Source organism: Grammomys surdaster, unplaced genomic scaffold (assembly GCF_004785775.1).
Source record: "Grammomys surdaster isolate TR1022 unplaced genomic scaffold, NIH_TR_1.0 126612, whole genome shotgun sequence".
NCBI lineage: Eukaryota > Metazoa > Chordata > Mammalia > Rodentia > Muridae > Grammomys > Grammomys surdaster.
The window spans coordinates 223,361-244,552 of record NW_021621401.1 but is presented as its reverse complement, the minus strand read 5'-3'; the positions used below and the strand labels follow the sequence as shown (position 1 = coordinate 244,552).

General features: G+C 52.6%; 1 protein-coding gene across 2 annotated transcripts in view; it reads left to right on the top strand.

The window, feature by feature from the left end:
* Lmf1 (lipase maturation factor 1) overlaps window positions 1–20,480 on the top strand; it is an 84,848-nt gene extending 64,368 nt beyond the window's left edge. For both annotated transcript variants that reach the window (XM_028760769.1, XM_028760770.1), the window contains 6 exons: window positions 5,272–5,439; window positions 13,788–13,974; window positions 14,456–14,609; window positions 14,756–14,939; window positions 15,483–15,595; window positions 20,269–20,480. In XM_028760769.1, the coding sequence (XP_028616602.1) occupies window positions 5,272–5,439; window positions 13,788–13,974; window positions 14,456–14,609; window positions 14,756–14,939; window positions 15,483–15,595; window positions 20,269–20,461 (999 nt within the window). In that variant the 3' untranslated portion in view covers window positions 20,462–20,480. The remainder of the gene's footprint in view (window positions 1–5,271; window positions 5,440–13,787; window positions 13,975–14,455; window positions 14,610–14,755; window positions 14,940–15,482; window positions 15,596–20,268) is intronic.
* The last annotated feature ends 712 nt before the right edge of the window (window positions 20,481–21,192 follow it).

Genomic DNA, 21,192 nt, shown 5'->3' with positions numbered 1-21,192 from the left:
GGCAGCATGTCACTGGGTCTAATTTACTTACCAGGCTGATGGATGGAGTCGGCCACTTGCTCCAGCTGTGCTCTCAGGGACAGACATGTCTCCATCTGTCATCTCAGTGTCTATTTTCTCTTCCCATCTCCTTTTCATATTTTTTCTGACTTTTTGTGGATTCATTGATTATTTTTGTGGCTTTTATTTTCTCCCCTTTTACTAGCTGTAACTGGCTAACTCTCTATTCATTTGGTTATTTAGTCCTTATTTGGCTTGTTAGCTAGAACTTTGTGTCATTCTTTGTTGTTTGTTTCTGTGGTCATTTTAGGATTTACACTGTGTACCTGTGTGTGTGTGTGTGCACCTATGCCTGTGTGTGTGTGTGTGTGTGTGTGTGTGTACCTATGCCTGTGTGTGTCCATGTATAAGACATAACCATGACCGCCTCGATTCACCTTCCAGTGATACTAATTTAACCTTCTGAGGGAGCGTGCCAACAGTATTCTACCAACGCCCGCTGCTCTTGTCATACTGATTGCTCTTATACATCGTAAACTATGTTATCTGAAGTTCATATCTTTTAAAGATGCCTAAGAGCCAGTGAGATGTCTCAGCAGGTAAAAAGCCCCTGTCAGGCCAGCCTACCGACCTGAGTTTAATCCCCCAAACACACAGTGGTAGGAGAAAACTGACTCCAGAAAGTTGTCCTCAACCTTCACATATGCCCTGTGGGATGCACACATGTGTGCGTATACACACACACACACACACAGACACACACACAGGCTAAACTGATAGTTAAAGCAGCAAGCAGCCCTTGCTCCTCGGTAGACTTGCAGACTCCAGTGTTCTGCTTTCCTTCCACCTCAAAGCTTCCTTCACCTTCTCTTGGTGCCGCTTGTAGGAGGTGGAATCTCTCAGCATGTGGCCTGATACTGTCTGTTTCCCCTTTAGTGGAGAGTGTTGGGCTGACAGGCTAGCGCCCCGCGGATGCTCTGTCTCCTCACTTGCGTCATTCCCCGGGAGGAATCCTCCTCTGCTCCTCTAGCACATCTTCATTCCGGTTCTCTTCCGTTTACATGAATCTTGACCCGTCTGATTAGGGTGGCGTCATTTTCTTCCTGTTTCTTATGCTTGAGGTCTGCTGAGTCTCTTGTATCTATGGGTTTGTGGGTTTCATCCATGTTTCATATGCACCATCTTCTGGGGCTCGGGTTACACGTGTGTTACACATGTGGTACACGTGTGGTACACTGCCTAAAGTTGTCCCTCGGGTCACTAATGCTCTGTTCCCTTTAATTTCTTTTTTTCTCGTTTCCCTTCATCTCGCCTCCCACTGCTGTCTCCATGTACACACCCTTTCCTCTTCAGCCGCTTCTGCGGATAAACCTGCCAAGCGCTTCTTTACTGGTGTAAATGTAAATTCTTCTGTTACCTTTTGTGTGATTTCTGTATCGCCTCCTCGCAGTTTCCATGGGAATCATTCAGAACATCCTGAAGTGATTTACACCAGCCTTGCCTCAGGCAGAAGCATGCAAGTGAACACTCTGCTCCCCTGTGCCCTGCCTGCCCCCCTCAGTTGCTGATGCCTCGGAATTACACCTTTATATGTTTGAATCCAAAGCTTGAACTGACAACATTTTAAATGTGTTAGTCTTAATTCACATGAAAACAAAACAGGAGTGCAAGCCAAAGCTCCAGTATTGCTGGCTTTTAGGCTAATGGCTTTTAAAACGCATGTGCTTCTTGCGTAAGGCAAACAGAAGGACTGCAAACCTGCTACAGTCACATACACTTTTGAATTTGAAGGGATCGTTCTTTTTCCCACCTCAGGCTTCGAGGGTCCTGGGATGTGATGTTCCAGGTCCTGCGAGATTCTGTTTTATACTTCATAAGGCAGGCCCACCCACACATCAGGGGAGGCCAGTGCAGTATGCCAGGGTCTCCACTTCCTCTCAGGACATCAGCACTGCAGCATGTGGCTGTCCACACGGCAACATGACCTCCTCCACAGCAAAGTGAGCTTCCTCATACAGAAGCGGCCTTCCTTAACAGCAGGGAGACCCTTGTTACATTGAAATGACAGCCTTCTTCACAGGGTTGAGACCTTCCTCATACGGAGGTAACTTTTCTCACAGTGGAATGTCCTTCCTCATGGAGGGACCATTCTTGCGAACCTAGCTTCATAAGGCCATGAGACATTTCTTGCCTGTGTTCTTTTGGTGAAGACCAGTCCTCTGGCCAGCTGGGGCTTGAGGAGAGGGGGCACGGACTCCCTTCTCAGATGACCCATTTGGTGCACATCTAGTGGGGGACTGTGGTAGCCGTCCTCTGTGGTAATCTGTACCACAGAGAAAACCACATTGCCTCCTCTGGCTCACAGTGCTTGGGTCATCTGAGTGGCCATCCTTATGTGAGCACACCTCCTCCTCACCTCCAGTCACCTTGGGATGTGGGAAGCAGCCAGCAGCCGGACCTTTCACTCCATCCCAAAGTGACCACCATGTTGGCTCTCAGTCACCAAAAGCTAATTACCATGATCCGTAGGCTGCTGGTCTGTTCTGCTCCTAGAACATGGTGGCCTTGTTTGTGCTGAGGCCTCACTGTCACTGTGAGTCATTCCAGAGAGGAACTTGGCACTGTCATGTCTCAGTGGTAAGCAGTATTCTGGTGTAAGAGAGGCGACTCACCCCATAACAACCTGGAGCCAGAGGTTTGGACCTGCCTTGGGCATCCATGCACCACCTTCCTTTGAGCTCCAGGTGGGGCCGGCCCACAGATGGCCAGCGACTGGCCAGTGCTGAGGGCTGTGGCAGGGCAGAGTCGTCAGTGATTGAGTCAACATATGGCACTTGATAATTATGAAATTTATCATCAGCTGGGCAGTGATGGAGACAGAGGCTGGTGGATCTCTGAGTTTGAGGCCAGCCTGGTCTACAGAATGAGTTCCAGGACAACCAGGGCTACATGGAGAGACCTTGTATTGAAAAAGAAAAGAAAAAGGAAGAAAGAAGAAAGAAAAATAAATTTGTCCTCAGGATGGCAACAAGGTGCTCCCTTCATGGTCAACCCCAAGTGTGTGCTCTTCTGTCTCTGGGGGAGGAACAGACTTTTCTGTTCTGTTCCATTCTTGTCAAGGACCAGTTTGAGAACAGCCCAGGCCTGTGTCTCCCCAAGATACGCCACCCTCCAGATCCCCAACTAGGTATCTCCGCCCTCTGTGTTTCCCTGTGTTTTTCTTACATAAAATCGTCTCTTTGTAGAGCATATTTGTAAACTGTGGCCCAAGGTCTGGACTACACGGTGGCTGTTGAGACACTTCGTCACTGCTGTCTGACGAGCCATCATGCTGGGCCTCAGCAGGCTGCAATGTCAGGAGCTCTCTGCGCTCTCTTGTGCTTTATGGGGTGCGATGTTGCCACCCCCACCACAGCCACGCTTACCTACTCCGCAGCTTTCACAGAAACAGAAATGAGCTTTTCCCTGGCACAGTGAGCACAGAGGCTACAGCCTCCCTTGCCACCCTAGGGCCTGCACCAGGAGGCTTCAGTTCACAGAACAGCCCCTGCTGGACAGTCAGGCCTGGCCCACCGATCAAGGAAGGCCATGCTCCCCCAGGATGCCTTCAGCAGAGGTGGAGTGTTTGGAAAATCGAGTGACCCATCTTGCCAAGAAAGCCGGTAGTCACTGCTCACAAACACTGCCTTCTGCGTTATTACTCTCATATTTATCTGGCACAGGAAAGCCCGCGGGACTGGGGTGGGGGCCTTCTCCCTATAGAACCCAGTTTCTAATCCCTTCCCCAGCAACTGCCCTCACTGAGCTTGCATAGACTCCTTGCTGAGCTGAGGTCACTGCCGGGTCCCCGTGTTTCCCTCTTTGTAGTACATGTACTGCAAGCTGGTAGACATTGTACAGATCTGAAACACAGTGACTTCACAGGCACTGTTCCATACCGAGCTGAAGCAATGTCTTCCCCAGTTCTCTCCTTTGCCAGTGTGCATGTGACCATGTTCACCTTCCCTCAGTCCTCTGCTTCCCCAACATGCTGGGACATCTGGGAGTGTCGAGGCCCCGGAGGCTGTGACACAGTTCACTAATAGATGAAGTGCTGGACCACTCCATCCATCGACAGCTCCCCTACAGACGGCATCTCCAGTCGGGACAGAGTCTTCAAGGTCAGCAGATGTGGAATTCAACACTGATTCCCAGAGTCAGTCCAACAGGGGACAGTGACAAGGGCTGCAAATGCATCCCAGGGTGGTGGCAGCAAGCCAAGAGTATTTTGAGAAGGTTGGGACAGGCAGACAGAAATCTTGCAATGTCCTCTGTCTCTTGGCACAGGGCTACTGGGACACTATGCTTCGACTAGTTGCTTATTCTGTTGGCAAACAATTAAAAAGGGGGGTGCCCCCCACGGAGCTAAGTGGAGGGTGGCCTGAAGCTCGCTTGTTAAATGAAAAGCTTGCCTTCTGTCCTGTCCTACTAAGCTGTTTATTTTTCTTGTGATCACATGGATGGTTCAAGTAGCAAGATCCCTGCGTGGGATGGGGCAGGGCACATGGAGGAACCCAAGCCTTGAGGGGATGTATTCTAGCAGGGGCTCCACACCTATGGTTGGGTGAGTTGACACGTGGGTCCCTTAAGTGCCCCAAAGCCAAGGTGAAATCCCAAGAGGACTGTGCCTAAGAAGCAGCAAAGCTCTGTTGTCCGAGCATTGTTCTAGCCCCTTCTCTGCCTCCTTTACTTCCTGTTCCTGTTTGTTCAGGGCCACCACTACTGTGACCCCTGTCCCCTGACTCAAATTCCCCTATGCTCAAGCCCGTGTCCTATGCCACAAGTGTGCATAGATCTGCTGGAGACCCTGAGAGGGCAAAAGTACCCCAGGGCCCATGGAGCCCAGCAGTGGGTGGGAGACCTGAGGTGGACCATGTGCTGGATGGCAGGTCACCATCAACTCAGGGAGCCATGAGCCCCAGGCAGTAGCCACCCACAGTTCTGCTGGTTCTTGTATCTTTAGACTCTTCATCTGTTCACAAGTGTTTCAAGATGTCTCCTTCAACTGTAGTTTACACTTCTGCCTATAGAGACTGAGGGTTTAAAACAGAACCAAAAATTTGCTTTTGCTTCAAAAATAGCCTGCTCACAGAAATCCCCCAGTCTGAACAGGCTGGGCAAGCTGCACATACACAGGGCTGGAGAGCAGGTTTCATCATAGCCAGGCCAGTAACTCCCCCACCCCCAGTCAATCAAGGCTGGTAATTCAAAGGCCCGCTTTTGTCCCCACAGACTCAGCCAGTGCCCAACCCGATGGCCTACTACCTGCACAGGTCACCATGGTGGTTCCACCGCTTTGAGACACTCAGCAACCACTTCCTGGAGCTCCTCGTGCCTTTCTTCCTCTTCCTCGGACGGCGGATGTGCGTCCTTCATGGGGTGCTGCAGATCCTTTTCCAGGTAGGCTGTGCCAAGGTGCCACCACTTAGGGCCCCATGTGTCTACAGAGGAAAACAGCCCGCCTCATCATTTCTGTGCCAGCACCATGGCCATGGGGAGAGGCCTCTCCAGCTTCATCTCACCCCCCACCCCACCCCCGCAAGGCCCCTACTGTGTCCAATCCAGTCTGGATTCCAGGGTCCCCTTCTTGGCTTCCATGAGCCCACAGTGGTGTCTGGTTGTCCTCAGGGAGCTGCCCAAGGGCAGCAACACAGACCTTGCACAGGCACACTGTGGCCCCATGCACCCTCCCTGTGTTCTTAAATCCAATCCTAAAATTCTACATTTCTTTCTACCAGGAATCGGGGTGAGTTGTTTAAGACAGAGTCTTGCCATGTAACCCTGACCAGAAACCTGTGCCCTCCGCCTGCCTTTACACAGGCACGTGCCGCTCTGCTTCGCCCTCACCGTGCTTCTTGAGTCAGGGTCCCAATAAGTTGTCCAGCCTGCTCTTAAACTTAGGGTCTTCCTTCCTCAGCCTCCCCAGCAGCAGGGATGACCGGCCTGCACTGCCAGGCCAGGGTCATCTTGTGGTTTTGGTTCTCCATTTACAGTCATGAATGGATGTTGACCGAGGCTGACATTCCTCCATCAGTCAGGAGAGGGTCGCTGGTTTTTTTCCCCCTTGGATATGCTAATGAGATGAATTACATTACTGCTGCTTGGCCTGGGCGAGTTTCATATTCTAGAATAAACTCAGCTTGGTCATGCTGCGGATATTTTAATATATTGCTGGAGCTAATTTGCCAGTGTTTTCTTTTAGATTTTGCATGGTTGTCAGTGAGAGAAACCCGTCTGTAGTTTTCCAGCCTAGTGTAAGCCGAGTGTGGATTCCCTGTCGGGGTGCATTACTCAAAAGACAAGCCCCTCTCTCTGAAGGGTCCATGGAGATCCAGGCAGTCTGTTCTCAGAGCCTGGGCAATGCTGGGTGTGCTTCCGAGCAAAGCTTTCGAGACTTGCAGTGCCCCGGCCCATGACTGTAGGACAGCCTTCTCAAAGCAGCTTTGGCTGTTTCAGCTATTTCCAGATTTACTAGTAATTGGGGAGAGGGAACACCACGTCCTCCTCAGTGCAAAGTTTGGATCCATGAGCCTGTCTCTCACTTCATGTCCTTCCTCTCTACGAAGGGCTGTGTTTAAATCAGGACTGGCTGTGAGCAGATTTTTGAGCCTCACTGACACCTTTGCCACAGTGACCTTTGACCTTTGGCTACTCAGCCATCTCTGGCCCCTCCTGTTCACCAGCACCCAGTGCGCCAATAGGTTAGCTCCATTTTGTTCTGTATTTTAATTGGGATACTTCTAGGAGTGACGCAGAGATCAAAGAAAATTCCTTGTGCCCCAGGTCCCCACTGTGAGTCACTTCACACTGATGGGGTGCACCGTGGCAGTGTGACAATGCCCGTGACTCACCTAAGTCCACAGATTGTTCTCTGGGTTTAGACTGGAGACTGTTTGTGCACCATCGCTGTGATGCCTTCCTCCCCTGAGAGTCCTTGGTGAACTCTGGTTCATCTTCCTCCGCACTGACCCCTGCCCTTCAGTCTTTCCAAAGCTTTCTGGAATTGGGACCACAACTCTCCAGCCATCTCTAGTCATCTCTCCAGCCAGCGTCTCTCAGTCATGTGTTTGGGGCTCCTGGCATCCCCCCTATGGCTTAACTGCTCATAGCTCCTCAGAGCCAATATCCCCATGGAGGGCCTGTTTCCCATGCATTTTCTGAAGGCCACAGACAGTGCTAATCTTGAGATGGCAAAAGGATGCCCCCTACTGGCCCCCACACCCAACCCCTACCCAGCCTGGGAAGCAGGACCATCCAGCTGGATGAGCCAGATGTGGGGAAAGAGCCATATCCTCAAATGTGTCTCCATCTTGTTCTGACCCATGTATAAGGTTGGGTAGGGTGGTGGGGTGCTCCTGGACCTATTTGGCCTAGAAAGGAAGTTGATGCCTAGACTGGGCCTTCCAGGGTATCTCCGGGAGCCTCAGGGAGTGAGGATCAAGACAGGCACATGTGCTCCACACTAAGTACCCAGGCATGTTTGCAGAGACAGGGCTGCCATGACGCTGGGAACCATGGCTTCCTGCAGAGCCAGCTGCACAGGTGCCAGCGACAGGTATCAAGAGCCTGCATCTGGGCATAGCAGATGCCTTGAGTGCTGAGGTCTCCTAGGGCTCAGGTGTCTCCTCTTCCTTGTGTACAAGGGACTGTGGGGCAAGCTTCTCGCAGCAACCCCCATGTGGTAGACCCTAGAAAATGAAAAGGCCTACTCCACACCCTCCAGAACCTACCAACCACCTTGAGCCATTGTTAACTCCTGTAGTCCTTGCAGAGGCAGCAGGGCATCCCCGGCATTTATTCTGTCAAGGAGGGGATGCCTGGCTAGCAGTCTCCACATGACTCTCATAGTGCAGAACATAGAACTGGCCACACAAAGTCTAGGAGAAATGGAGATATGCAGGGCTGTGGCTTCTCCCCAGGCCTGGTCCCATGTCCTCAAGATCCAGCTGAGACACCTCCTGCCCAACAAACAGAGTGGAGTACAGGATTGGGCTGAGCAGGGCATGGCCTCTATCTTCCCAGAGCTCCTGTGGGAGGTGCTGGGAGTGACTGCACGCTCTTGACCATGCAGTGCTATGGCCAACACACAGTGCCCACCATGCTGTGGCACCCGAGTGCAGCCTGGTGTGGAGCGACACGGCTCCCACCCTGACCCACTGGTTCCTGTGTTCCTTCCTGTGGGCCAGAGCTTGAGTTCACTCACTTCCTCCCACACTCGGTTTACACAGCTGCTCCCAGGATCCCTGCAAGGCCGCAGGCGGGGATGACCCCGGAAGGGGCGGTATGGTCAGCCTCCGCTGCTGAGCTAGGTCAGGACATCTGAGGCCCACCATAGTATCAGTCCTCACCAAGGAACAAGAAGGAGGTGGGGTCAGGCCTAAGACTCGGCCATAGGAAAGCAGGAGAGGATCTTGGGAGAGACAGCTTTTGAGGTTGAGTCCACTGTTAAGGCCTCATGGGGCTACCTGAATTCTTTGAGAGCACACACATGCCCTCTGTGCAAGGTCCCTGTGACTGCATGCATGTCCTCTGTGCAAAGTCCCTGTGACTGCATGCATGTCCTGTATGGAAGGTCCCTGTGACTGCATGCATGTCCTCTGTGGAAGGTCCCTGTGACTGCATGCATGTCCTGTATGGAAGGTTCTTATGACCACATACATATCTTCCGGAAGGTCCCCTCGAGCTCCTGCAAGAATGTGTCCTCTGTGGTAACTGCAAGCCCAGCAGGGACATCCAGAAATCTCCCCTCTTCCTTTTGGGGTCATGTTGCATCTGCCTGGAACATCTGCTATAACCTCTCTGGGGCTAAATTCCACCAACACACGTTCATCTTCCTCTGCTGTCCCCGAGCCTCACCCGATCCACAGCACAGGGAGGGCCCTGCTCCAGGCCGGTCATCCGCAGAGCACACTGAGAGTTCGCTGAGGACTCTGCCGGCCAGGGGTAAACACAGATGGGCTGGGACGAGATTCATTTCCCTCAGAGGAGAAGGCTGAGGTGACGTTAGGAGGAAAAACAAGAAAGATAAGGTCCCTTTGGAGCACTTGGACCGTGATGCATGATGAATTCCAGCCTTACTGAACAAATAGGCCATGTGGGGAGGGGACGCTGTGTGGGCCGAACGGGCCTGACCCCTGAGCGCAGCTACCACCTGTCCACCTGGGTGAACCATCACAAGCTCTCCTCGGTGCTTATTAGAAACAGGATTTCACCTGGTGATCGTTAACCTGCATCGTCACCTTGGCTCTAGGTGACTAGTCCGCTTGAAGAGACATATGCCTCTGAGCGTGTCGTGAGGATGTTTCAGACAGAGTTAATTGAGGAAGAAAGACCCCACCACCCTGAACACGGTGGTGGGGTCACACCATCCCACAGGCTAGAGTCCCAGACTGGATGAAAAACAAAGAGGGAGAAAAGGGAGCTGAGCACCAGCATCCGTCTCTCTCTGCTTCCTGACCACGGGCGTAATGCGCCCAGGCTCCTCGAGTTCCCACTGCCATGCCTTCCCCTCCATGGTGGACTGTACACCCTCGAACTATGAGGCAAGCCCTTCCCTCCTCAAGTTGCTTTTGTTGGCTTTTCCACAACAAGTACATTCAAAGTGGGCTCTGTGGGCCTTGGTTCTCTGGGATTTCCCACCTGAGTGGGGAGAGTTTTGAAAATAGCTTCATGCCTCACCAGAACAGAGGCAGACAAATGTCTACAGCAGGTAGACTTGGCATCTTAGCAGAGTGGTCAGCCAGAGCCTCAGCTTAAGGTGTTGAGTTGCAGCCTCCCTCCCTGCTCAGGAGCTAGAGATTATTTGAATTGCCTGAGGTGGCTACAGGCGGAAGGATAGCAGTGACTAGTGAGGACTCAAAGTCACCAACTGTCCCTCAAGAAGGTGGTGGCTACGGCTTTCAAGGCAACAGGTTCTAAGCCTGCAGCCCAATGGGATGCTCTGTAGCCGTATAGTGACTGGGTACCACCTGAGGCCCCTCCTCCAGCAGCATTCAGCAGCATCTGCAGACACTGAGAGCCTGAGAAACACTGTGCTATCCCTTGCTTTCCATGAAAATAACCATGACTGGAAAAAGAAGGAATAAAGGGCTGCCACGTGCCCCTGAAAGCTAAGTGGGGAGGATCCTGACACAGAAGTGTATGCCACTTCTGTGTAAGGAGTAAGTACGGTTCACACATTCGGTCCACAGAGGAGAAGCCAACAGGGCACACAGATCAGAGGAGAGCAGCAACCCAGCATGTTGCACCTTGGGAAGTCTTAGTATCTGCCACTTGCAAGCTGGGAACCCAAGAAGGCTGGTAGTCTGGTCCCAGTCCAAACTCAAGGACCAAGAACCGTGGAAGGCAGTTGTCTTTGTGCTGTCTATCCACAGACAAGGGACATCCACAGGCCTGAGAAGGAAGGAGTGGGCATCCAGCTCTGGGAGAAGAGATGGGCCTTTCCTGGACCCTCTTGTTCTTTCCAGACCCATGCTGGGTGGGTGATGCCCAGTGCATTGGGCAGAGCATCATCATTCTGGCTGGTTTTCAAATGCTTCTCTTCTGGACCTGCACAGACACCCCCGAAATAGTGCTCTGTCAGCTAGCTGGATATACCTCAGCCAAGTCAGGCTCCCACATACGATGCTTATTCTATGATAATCAAAGTAAGCCAAGCACACACACCTGTAACCTCACATGCAGGAGACTGACACAGGAAGTTTGGGAGTTTGAGGACAAGCTGGGCCTAGAGAGCGTGTCTCAAAAACAGAGTTCTGTGTTACAGGGTAATTTGTATACCCATTGTTTTCAGTGATCACAGTCATGATACATTCTTTATTATTATAAAGAATTTTAAAGACTTAAAGTTTTAAAGATATTTTAGATATGTGTATAAGGTGGGAGTGGAGTTGTGCACCTGTGAGTATAGATGCTACAGAATCCAGAACAGGGCGTCGGATCTCCTGCAGCTGGAGTCACAGGCAGGTTCAAGCTGCATGACGTAGGTGCTGGGAGAAGCTGGGTCCTTTCCAAGAACAGCAAGTGCTCTACCAGTGAGCCATTTCTCCAAGCCCCAAAGACCTAGGTTTTAGTATGCATTTCACCTTTTTAGCACTGTGGACTGGTTAGCTCCAGAGATCGAGTTCTGTCTGAAGAGTGTTTCATTTTGTTTTTTACAGTCACTAGATGGGCATCTCTCACTTTTTTTTTTAAGACAGGGTCTCACTTTGTAGAGCAGGCTGACCTCAAACTTACAGAGCCTGTGCCGCCACACTCAGCTCACTGTTTTTTGTGGGGACTGTCTTTATTCTTGTTTGTTTGGGGTTTTTTTTTGGTTTTTTTGTTAGATGGACTTCTTCTGAGGCTAGCTTTGAACTTGCAGCCCTCCTATGCTGACTTCTGGGACATGGACCACCATACCTAGCTGCTTGACAGTTTCTTCTGGCCCCTCAGAAGGGTGTCCTTCCCTCGATCTCCATCACACATGGCTCCAGTTGTGTGGGTCCCTCATTCTCTATCGCAACTCTTGTCCCTCTTCCACGTGATGTCTTTCTCGATGGTTTTGGAAATTGGATCTGGACCCGTGTTGCTTCTTCAAGCCGAGTATGGTCGTGATTTCCTGAGTGTCTGTGATCTGATACTGTTATCGCTAACTTGAGCTCTAGAGACTGACTTGTTCACGTTCCCTACTCCAGGACTCTGTTTCATGTGGATGGATGACATTTTAAATGCAATACATTTAAATGAATGTGTGAGAGTGGACACAACAGCCCCCTACATATACACACAAACACACACTCAAGAATAGAGCTGAGGCTGACCAGGAGACGGTAGAGCATCGAGATGCAGCTATACGAGCATCCAGTCCACATGAAACAAGTCTTGGAGTGAGGAACATAAGCAAGTCACTCCCTCAAGTCTCCCTAGTTGGGGAAAACAATAAATGCACAGATCACAGAAGCACCTGGCATGAAAGTGATGCACCCCGTGATCCAGTCAATCCAGAGCCAGAAGAGAAAGAGGTTGGAACCACGTCGGTTCTTTCACTGGCCCCCAAGAAAAGATGGACCCATATGAGAGCAATGTCCAGCTGTCCAGTGAGGTTTTATACTGCAGACCAGGCTAGTCACAGAAGATAACGGGCAGGCTGATACAGCTTCTAGAAACAGACAAGGATGCTCAGATGTCTTCCACAGGTACATAAATAGCCTCCACCACACCCCAGGGAACCAGGGTCTGCATTCCTTGGTATGAGTGAGCAATCTTACTGAGACCATGGTCAGGAGCTCTCCTAAGTCTTTCTCTGTCCCCTGGGCTCCCAGGACAGTTCAACCAGCTTCGCACATCTCCCTCGGTCCCTGGGAAGTCAGGGCTGCCTCCTCTGCCCTCACCCCACCCCACTCTTTGCTCCCTAGGTCATAGCAGGCCTAAATAGTGCCTGTCTGTCTAGATACTATATATATATACCATGTCCATCCACAATGAATACCAAAAAGGGAGGAGAGAAATAACTGGCCCTGTGCCCATAGAAGTCTCACTGTGGAGTGGGTAGCGGCTTCTCAGATAGTATAGAAAGCTCTGGTTGTAAACTCCATAATCTTAAACCTTCCGGCCACCCAATGACAAGGTGGGCAGCGTGTGATCATGGTATACCTAGACAACAAGGGTACTCATGCTCCGCAATGAGGCACCCAAGTGTTCAGGGGACAGGAGAGATGAGACACCTTTGAGTAGCAGGGCCTTGATTAGTGCAGGTGATCAGCTGCAAGCCAGGTGGTACCACCATATATTGATAGTATTGAGCCAAAGCCTACAGCCCTCTCCCTCCGACACTTGTGGGAGTGTGAAGCCCTGTGGCAGCCATCTTGGAAAGTAGTCAAAGGGTCACCATAGGCCTACCTCATGGCTCAATGCAAGCCCTGCCTACTTCAGGAGCACAAGCAAGGACTCTGAGGTAGATGTCACCTATGGGGTGACCCTCCACAGTATCCCAGAATCCACCCGGTAGCTCTCATTCTGTGAAGCTCGAGGGAGCCCAGTATCATCAGAGTGTGAACAGTATCATCAGAGTGTGAAGGGTGCTCACTGCTGTCAGGCTCCACAGAATGTCTCAGAGTAGGGGTGTCTGACTAAGGTAACCACATGGTGTGAGCCTCGTTGGAAGCCACTGAGCTGCACACAGTGCGGGTGTGTTTTACCATGTGATCAGTATATCAGTTCAGTCTGTTTAGAGGTCTAGGCTGAAGCCAGGCTCCCCAGTCTCGGTCCCTCTCATTTGTGACTCCTGGCCGGCTGCCACTGTCCTCCAGGTCTCGGCCCTAGGCCATTGTGTTGTGTCCTACTCCTGTTTTGCTTTTTGTGAACTCCAGGTCCCTCTGGGTTCTCATGTACCACCTCCAGGCAAGGTCTGTACCTCAAGCCCTTCCCACTAGGCCGGCCTTGTCCCAGGGATGTCCCTGTGGTATGTCCCAGGGAGCCCAGGCTGCTCAGGCCATCACATGGATAGACCAAGCCAAAGCCTCCACAGCCTTTCCTGGACTCGCCAATTCCTGTGTGGGTTCTACATCCACAGGCTCTGCACCTGGGGTCTCAGCGGGACCTACACATTTAGAGAGGATTCGGGATCAGAGCTGAGACAGACAGAGAGGGGCTCAGAACCCCCTCTGGAACATTTGCTGGGCTACTGATGCATGGGCAGCTAGCACAGACACATAGAGGAAGACAGCCCCGGGTGCCAAGCATATCACACTGTGATTCTGCACCCACAGGTAGTCCTCATCATCAGCGGGAACCTGAGCTTCCTGAACTGGCTCACCATCGTGCCCAGCCTTGCCTGCTTCGACGACGCAGCTCTGGGATTCCTGTTTCCCTCAGGACCTCGAGGCCTGAAGAAGCAAGTCCTGGAGATGCAGAGGGAAGATACACAAAGGGTCCAGCCCAAGCCAAGATACATAGGTAAACCAACAGTACAGCTCCCACCCCACCCCACCCCTGCCAGCCCCATGACCCTCCTACCTAAGCCTCATGAATATGTAGGAAGGTTGGGTACCCACCAGTCACAGCACTCAGAAGAGAAGGGTGGGTACCATAGGCCCTCAGAGGGAGCGTCTGCTTCTAGGGTCCTTTACCAGACCAGGACCAAGGTCACTTGTCCCTTTAGCCACTCCTGGGGCCCCTGCTTAGGCAGTCACACTTCACTCTTCACACTGGCTTCAGGAGATGTTCTTAGCTCCAGCATAACAGGTTGCAGCTCAGGGCACCTTCCCCAGCCCATGGGTTGGGAGGCAGCAGCTTACATTGCCTGCTGGGTATGTCTTTTTGAGCCTGGAATGGCAGAATAGCAGCCAAGGTTTTCTGAAGGGATAGTGCAGCTTTGCCCTGGGATCAGGAGCCTGGCTGGTGAGAACCAATCCCCCCACCCCCACCCTCGGGCTAGGCTGCTTGGTGCGGCAGGTGGTCAACATCTCCCTGGGCATCCTGGTGGCCTGGCTCAGCGTGCCCGTGGTTATCAACCTACTAAGCTCCAGGCAGGTCATGAACACCTCCTTCAACCCGCTCAGGATCGTCAACACCTACGGGGCCTTTGGAAGGTATGGGCCAGGCATGCTGGCTGGCACTGGGCTCTACCCTTCTGTTCATCCCGACACACTTTTGGGAAGCATGAGCTCAAGGCAGCACCCTCCACATGGGGGAAGGTAGATCCTGTAGACTCACTGGCTGCCTTCATCTCCCCCAGTATCACCAAAGAGCGGACTGAGGTGATCCTGCAGGGCACAGCGAGCCCCAACGCCAGTGCACCTGATGCAGTGTGGGAGGACTACGAGTTCAAGTGTAAACCAGGAGACCCCTGGAGGCGGCCGTGCCTTATCTCTCCATACCACTACCGACTGGACTGGCTCATGTGGTTCGCAGCTTTCCAGGTACCTGCCACGCGCTTCTTCGCACAGACAAGCCCTGCATGCCTGCTCTTTGCAAAGGGTGCTCAGACTCCCACCAAGAGGGTCATAGAGGAGGGGAACCTCTCTTTAGAGTTGCATCCCACCCAAGGCACTGAACAGGCCCTGCCTTGACCCAGACCTGCCTGGAAAAGATTCCTGCCTATAGCTCAGGTCTCCTGAGGCCCAGGCCAGTGCTGTGGTCATGTGGGATCCAAGGCCTCTGTCTTCATCCCACTCAAGGTCACACCTAAGGCTAGGCCAAGTAGCCAGGTAGAAAACATGGCTGGGCCATGAGTGAGTGACCCTCAGGGGAGACCCCCCCCAGAAAGAGCTAGAAGCAGGCAGTTCCTGGAAGATTGAAGAGTGGGCCTCAGAGGAACCCAATACTCCAATGCCATACTCCAGCCAGGCTGTGGAGCACAGGAGAGGAAGGGCTGTGCAGAGGAACGGCCACACCACGGCAGCTGCCAGCTTACCGAGGAGTGGCTGTCCCCATACCCAACCTCACAAACATTGTCCTTGCAGACCTATGAGCAAAACGAGTGGATCATTCACCTGGCGGGTAAGCTCCTAGCTGGTGACGCTGAGGCCCTGTCCCTACTCGCCCTTAACCCCTTTGAGGGCAGGGCCCCTCCCAGGTAAGAGTCTCTTTATTCACTGCAGTCTGTGCTCCATGGGCAGTACCCGCTAGGGCCTGGGTTGGGCACCCTGATACATGCTGTGGTATTCAGGAGCAACTAGAGACTAGAAAACTGAGCAGTCCTGAACTGGCCCCGTCTCTCCCCTGCGCCCTGCCCACAATTGATGCTGACAGAAAACATGGTCCTGTCTCTCTCTGGAGAAGCCTCAGGACAGCTGCACCTGGAGCTGCCCACAGCTGTCGAGGCTGTGAGGAGGGGGTGCCGAGGGGCAGCGAGCAGCTGCGAGTGTGGCAGCCCAGGCACGGGATGCAGCCAAGTGCCTCCTCACACTGTGTACTGTGGCACTGGGGATGTGGGACACCCCCCCCCATGGACCACCAGCCTCCCTCCCCTCTGTCCAGCACCCTGCAGTCACCAGGATATCTGAACCAGGCACACACTGAAATGAATACACATTCCTAGGTTTGTTAGTAACCAAACATCTCTGACAGAGCTCTGTGTCCTTCCAGACTCAGGAAAGCTTTTTGCTGACCAACCTCCTGGCTGTTGTCTTGGGTTTGTGTTCCACCTCCCAGGTATAGGTGGAAGGCCTAGGCTTAGGATGAGGTCACCTGACTCAGCCAGAGGCTCTGAGGGTGTGGTCAGGTGTACCTTGTGGAAACGAAGCCTGCAGGCAGATACTGCCTTTTCTGTGACTCAGTACAGAATTGACATTTCCTATTAGTATATGTGCAAGGCAGCTGAAATACAGTGAATGTCACAGAGCACGATCCAGCAGCAGGGCCATCATCACACTCTGCCTGGTAGCAGAGCCGAACGTGACCTCAGCCTGCCCCCACTGCCAGCTGTGACTTTTGTCAAATGAGTGGTGACTCTGGAGTCTCCACATGAGAGGATGGGACAGACTCCTCCCTACCCTGCCCTGAGCCTGGGTGCTGCCCATAACATAAACACGGGAGCTTTGAAAAATGGGGACAGGGGCCCAGAGGGGACCCCGGGACCCCCAGCACCAGCCTTCAACAGCATCAGCTTTTCTTGTTGCCTTGCTTCCTGTCTGTGGAGATGAAGCAGCAGCAAATGCCGAGAGACGAGCCACTGGAGAGACAGAAGCAACAGCAATGGTAATCCCGCCAAAACCATGGAGCCAATGGCCCAACTTAGCAGGAAGAGCCAGGAGCACGTGGATTCAACTCTGAAAAAGGAGAAGCCACTCACTGGAAGGCCCTGTGGTGGCCCAGACACTCACCACAGCAAGCAGTGCCAGCCTGGCTTCATGTGATCAGTGGGGGCCTTAGATTGTCACCTTTACCTGAGAGTGTCAGGGTGCCAGATAGAAAGTCCAGGCTTCTAGTGTGGAGTTAGGAGAAGCCACACAACAAAAGGTTCAGCTCCGACTTGGAATCCCTAACACCCAAACTGCTGAGAAAAACACAGCAAGAATCAGGAAGACATTGAACTGATTGGGAAAAGACAGTCAGTGGATGACAAGCTGATTCTCCACAGCAATCGTGAGGTGATTATGAACACAAGACTCATGGAAAGAGTCAGCAAAGAAGCAGAAGACAGAGGGAGAACCAAAGGAGTCTCAGAACCAAGAAGCGAGGAGTGTAGTCCCTAGGGTGAAGCACTCGGTGGGTAGCGGGGAGAACTGGGGTGTGAAGAAGAAGGCAGCTGTGGCCCGTGAGAGGAGAACTCAGCCGTGGCCTGTGCAGCCAGCTGAGCTCCCGAGCAGAGTGGAGCTAGAATAGCAACAAGAACCAGAGTGGGGATCTGCAGAGTCCCTGAGGGAAAGTGAGGCTGGGAAGGCATTGGTGAAGATTTCCCAAAGTTGGTGGAAGCCCCCTAAACCCCCAGCCTGGAGGTCAGTGAACAAAGGGACCCCCAGACGGTAAATCATGGAGAGATGCACACCAAGGCACCCGAAACATCTAGAAACTGGAGACAGTGAAGGGGCTGAGTGACCAGAGTCAGAGCCACTATCTTGCCACTGAGGGACAAAGCCCACTCAGGTCCGGATTTTACCAGTTCAGTGAGGCTGACTGACCAGAGAGCCCTAGGGATCCCCTCTTTCCTACCTCCCCAACACTTGGATTGCAAGTGTGCACCGCAATACTCAGACATATATATATATGCACGTGCGTGCGTGAGTGCGTGTGTGTGCGTGTGTGTGTGTGTGTGTGTGTGTGTGTGTGTGTTCTGAAAATCAAACTTAAAACACTTTACCTACTGATCTATGTTTCCAGCATTCAAAAAAAGAATCCCTAAAAGGAAAAGAGGGTGGGGGACTAGAAAGATAGCTCAGCATTTCAGAGCACTTACTACTCTTGCAGAAGACTCAGGTTTGAGTACCGGTGCCTACATGTGCCTCTGTAACTCCAGCTCCAAAGGACCCAACACCCTCCTGACCTCCACTGGCATCAGGCACACATGTGTGGTACACACACATACATGCAGGCTCACCTCAAATGGATACGGACCAGTCAGAAGTAAAAGGATAGGAAAGTCACACTAACAATAAAGACCGTCAGAGGCAGGGACTGGGGCACCCTTACTATAGGACACACACCATGACAAAGCTGCAAACTATGGGAAGAAAATGGTAGAGTTGGAAGAAGCCACAGTGAGCCCACAGCTGCAGTGGGAGCCCTTTCTCACACAGCAGCATAGCGTGAAACATCAGGCACCTGAAGGAAACATGGCACCGCCAAGCAGCAGGACCAGTTAGTCACCTAGAGTGTGCCACCCATGTGGGGCCAGCAGGGTGTGTGGGAAGGATCTGAGCAGGGAGAAGCATGAGGTGCTATCAGAGAGGTGTCATCCGACTGGAAGGAGAGGTGCCACCACCCTCTCCGTGTGGCTGAAACAAGGAGAGATATCAGCTTGAACACCATAAAGCCATCAGGGCACTGTCAGGATTGCTGGGGAGGCAGGCGCTACAGCCTCCCTGGAGGACTGCTTGGCAGGTCCTAGAAAACAGAAAGCCCAGCTGAGCCCAGCCAGGGCTCATGGACAGCCATTTAACCCGGTACAAGACAGATTCCTATAAAACTTACACACAGTCACAGCAGCTTGACGGCCAGGAGCTGAACGTGGCACGGAGGCCCAGACATGCATGGTCCCCCAGACATAGTCCTCCCAGGCCGTAGGACATGCCTGCCTCAAGGTGTTCCTGCCTTGGGTACTGCTTACTGCCCAGCCCCACAAGGTCTGTAGCACCTGTAAGCATCTAGAAGGCCGTGCTGAGTGGAAGAAGCCAGACCTGAGGGCCACATGCCAAATAGTTACCTTTACTTAACATTCTTGAAGTGACCAAAAGAATACAGATAGTGGGGGAGGAGTGATGAGTCTTGCTGAGCGTGTCAAGGCCTGGCTGGTGGGCATGTCCAGTCCTAGCTGGCATATCCAGTATAGTTTTGGAAGATATTGCCCACTGAGTCTGATCTTAAACAGTCTGTTACAGTTAGTGTCCTAGCTTGCTTTCTATTGCTGACGAGTACCATGACCCAAAACAGCTCCGGAAAGCTTACAGGTTATAGGCCATCATTGAGGGAAGGCCAAGGCAGGAGCTTTAGAACTAGCGGCAGAAGCTGAAGAAGAGAGCACAGAGGAACACAGAGACCCATGGGCTTGCTCCCCATAGCTTTCTTCTACAGCCTAGGATAGTGTGTTTGGGAGTGACACCTCACAGTGTGCTGAGCTCCCAAACCTGTCATTAATCGCCGCACAGACACACCTATAGACAGTCAATACAGGCTACTCAGAAGCTGATGCTCCATCTTCCCAGATGACAGTGCTTTGTATCACACTGATAAAAACTAACCAGCACAGCCAGGTTCTAGAACTTTCCAGGAGTAGTGTCAGTCTTCCTCAGTACCTCCACAAACCTGCCAGGGAAAGCACCAGGCCCTGGCTTTTTCTCAACCTCCCAGGACCCTGACCAGGCCCCTGCCCCCACCACACCACACCCCCTTTGGCTGTAAGTAATGTCCAGGCCCTGCAGCCCCCTAGGCCTTCGACTGTAACTTGAGAAGAGAATGAAAGCCAAGAAGGCCGATCCAGAGAAGATAGAATGATGGCACAACAGGAGCCTTCCCGGAGGCCCTGCACCCCTGCCCTCCCCAGCCTTGGGAAATGTAGGGTCAGGACCCCAGATTCAGGAGAAGAGGGACTTTGTGGCAATCTCCAAGGCACATCCTTACCCTATTGGTGCCCACCTGTGGAATCCAGTGTGGCTCTCTGCTCATGATCCCACAGCCCCACCCTCCCTCAGGGACACTTACCCTCTCAGGTTTGTACACCAGAAGAAGGAAGGATGGCAGCCCCACCCACAACCAATGATGCCTCCAGACCCACACCCTTTTTGACATAGCATGCCCCCCACAGTGTCAAGGCTCGCTGTGTCCTGTGCACACCCTGGTAGGACAAGTTGGAGAGGGTGGGTCGTGGAGACATGGCATCACCTAGGGGCTCCCTCAAGTCCCAAGATACAGTATGGAACCCAAATGTACCTGTTTTACATCCCAGATCTGTACCAGGCTTGGGAATGTTTTGATCATGAGGCTGATGGGGCTCCATCCACAGACCGCAAGGGACCTAGGCCTGCCTTCTGGGCTGTAGAGGAGCCTGGGGGAAGCAGAGACAACAACAGGCTGACATGTTGCGCCCTGCAGGTGGATCCGAGGAGAACACTACCGATACAAGTTCAGCCTCCCCGGGGGCCAGCACGCTGCCCAGAGCAAGTGGTGGATACGCAAGCGAATCGGGCCTTACTTCCCCCCACTCCGCCTTAAGGATTTGAAGAAATACTTTAAGACTCGGGAGTGGCCGCTGCCAGAACCCCCATCTAGACACACCCTGAAATAAAGACCAGAGACTAACTGCTTTCTACTTGTACTGTGCTGTGGCCACGGATCTCACACACTGACCAGGCAGCCCTTGGGTCCTGCCAAGAAGAGATCTGAAAAAGGTTGTGCTTCCTGGCTCTCAGCCTCCTGCCTCTGTCTGTCCCTGTCACCTTGCTATCTCTTCCCTGTTATGGAGAGAAGCCCCCGTCACCCCCATGTACTGCCCGTGACCACACAGTGGGTTTCCATGGGCACCAGATCTCCCCTTTAACTGCAGGACGGCAGTTCCTCACCATCCTCCACCATCATGGGCACCCACCCACCCTGTCTCTAGTACTACACTGCTACCTACATCTGAGTCACAGGAGGCCATACCTGGATGATGGTCATTTGGAGGCCCTTTCTTGGTCTGGGCTACAGTAGCAGCCTCAGGAGTCCTCAAATTCCCTAACTTGGAGGCTGGTTCCCACATAGCCCAACCACACATTCATAGTCAGTCCTGTGGCCAGGTCTCCATCACAAGTCCAATGGGGCAGCACAAACATTACCACCATCTCCCTGAGGGAAAGGAGGCTTGCTGTCCTCCACATGATCCCTCCCCAGGACCCCTTATACACCACCCGGACACACACAGATAGATACACTAGCTCATGAACCCCTTGCAAGCTCCAGAGTAGGATATATGAAAAGCATGGGTAGAAACCCTGTCACCACCAGCTTGGGGCCGGATTCCAGCCTCCCATGGGTGAC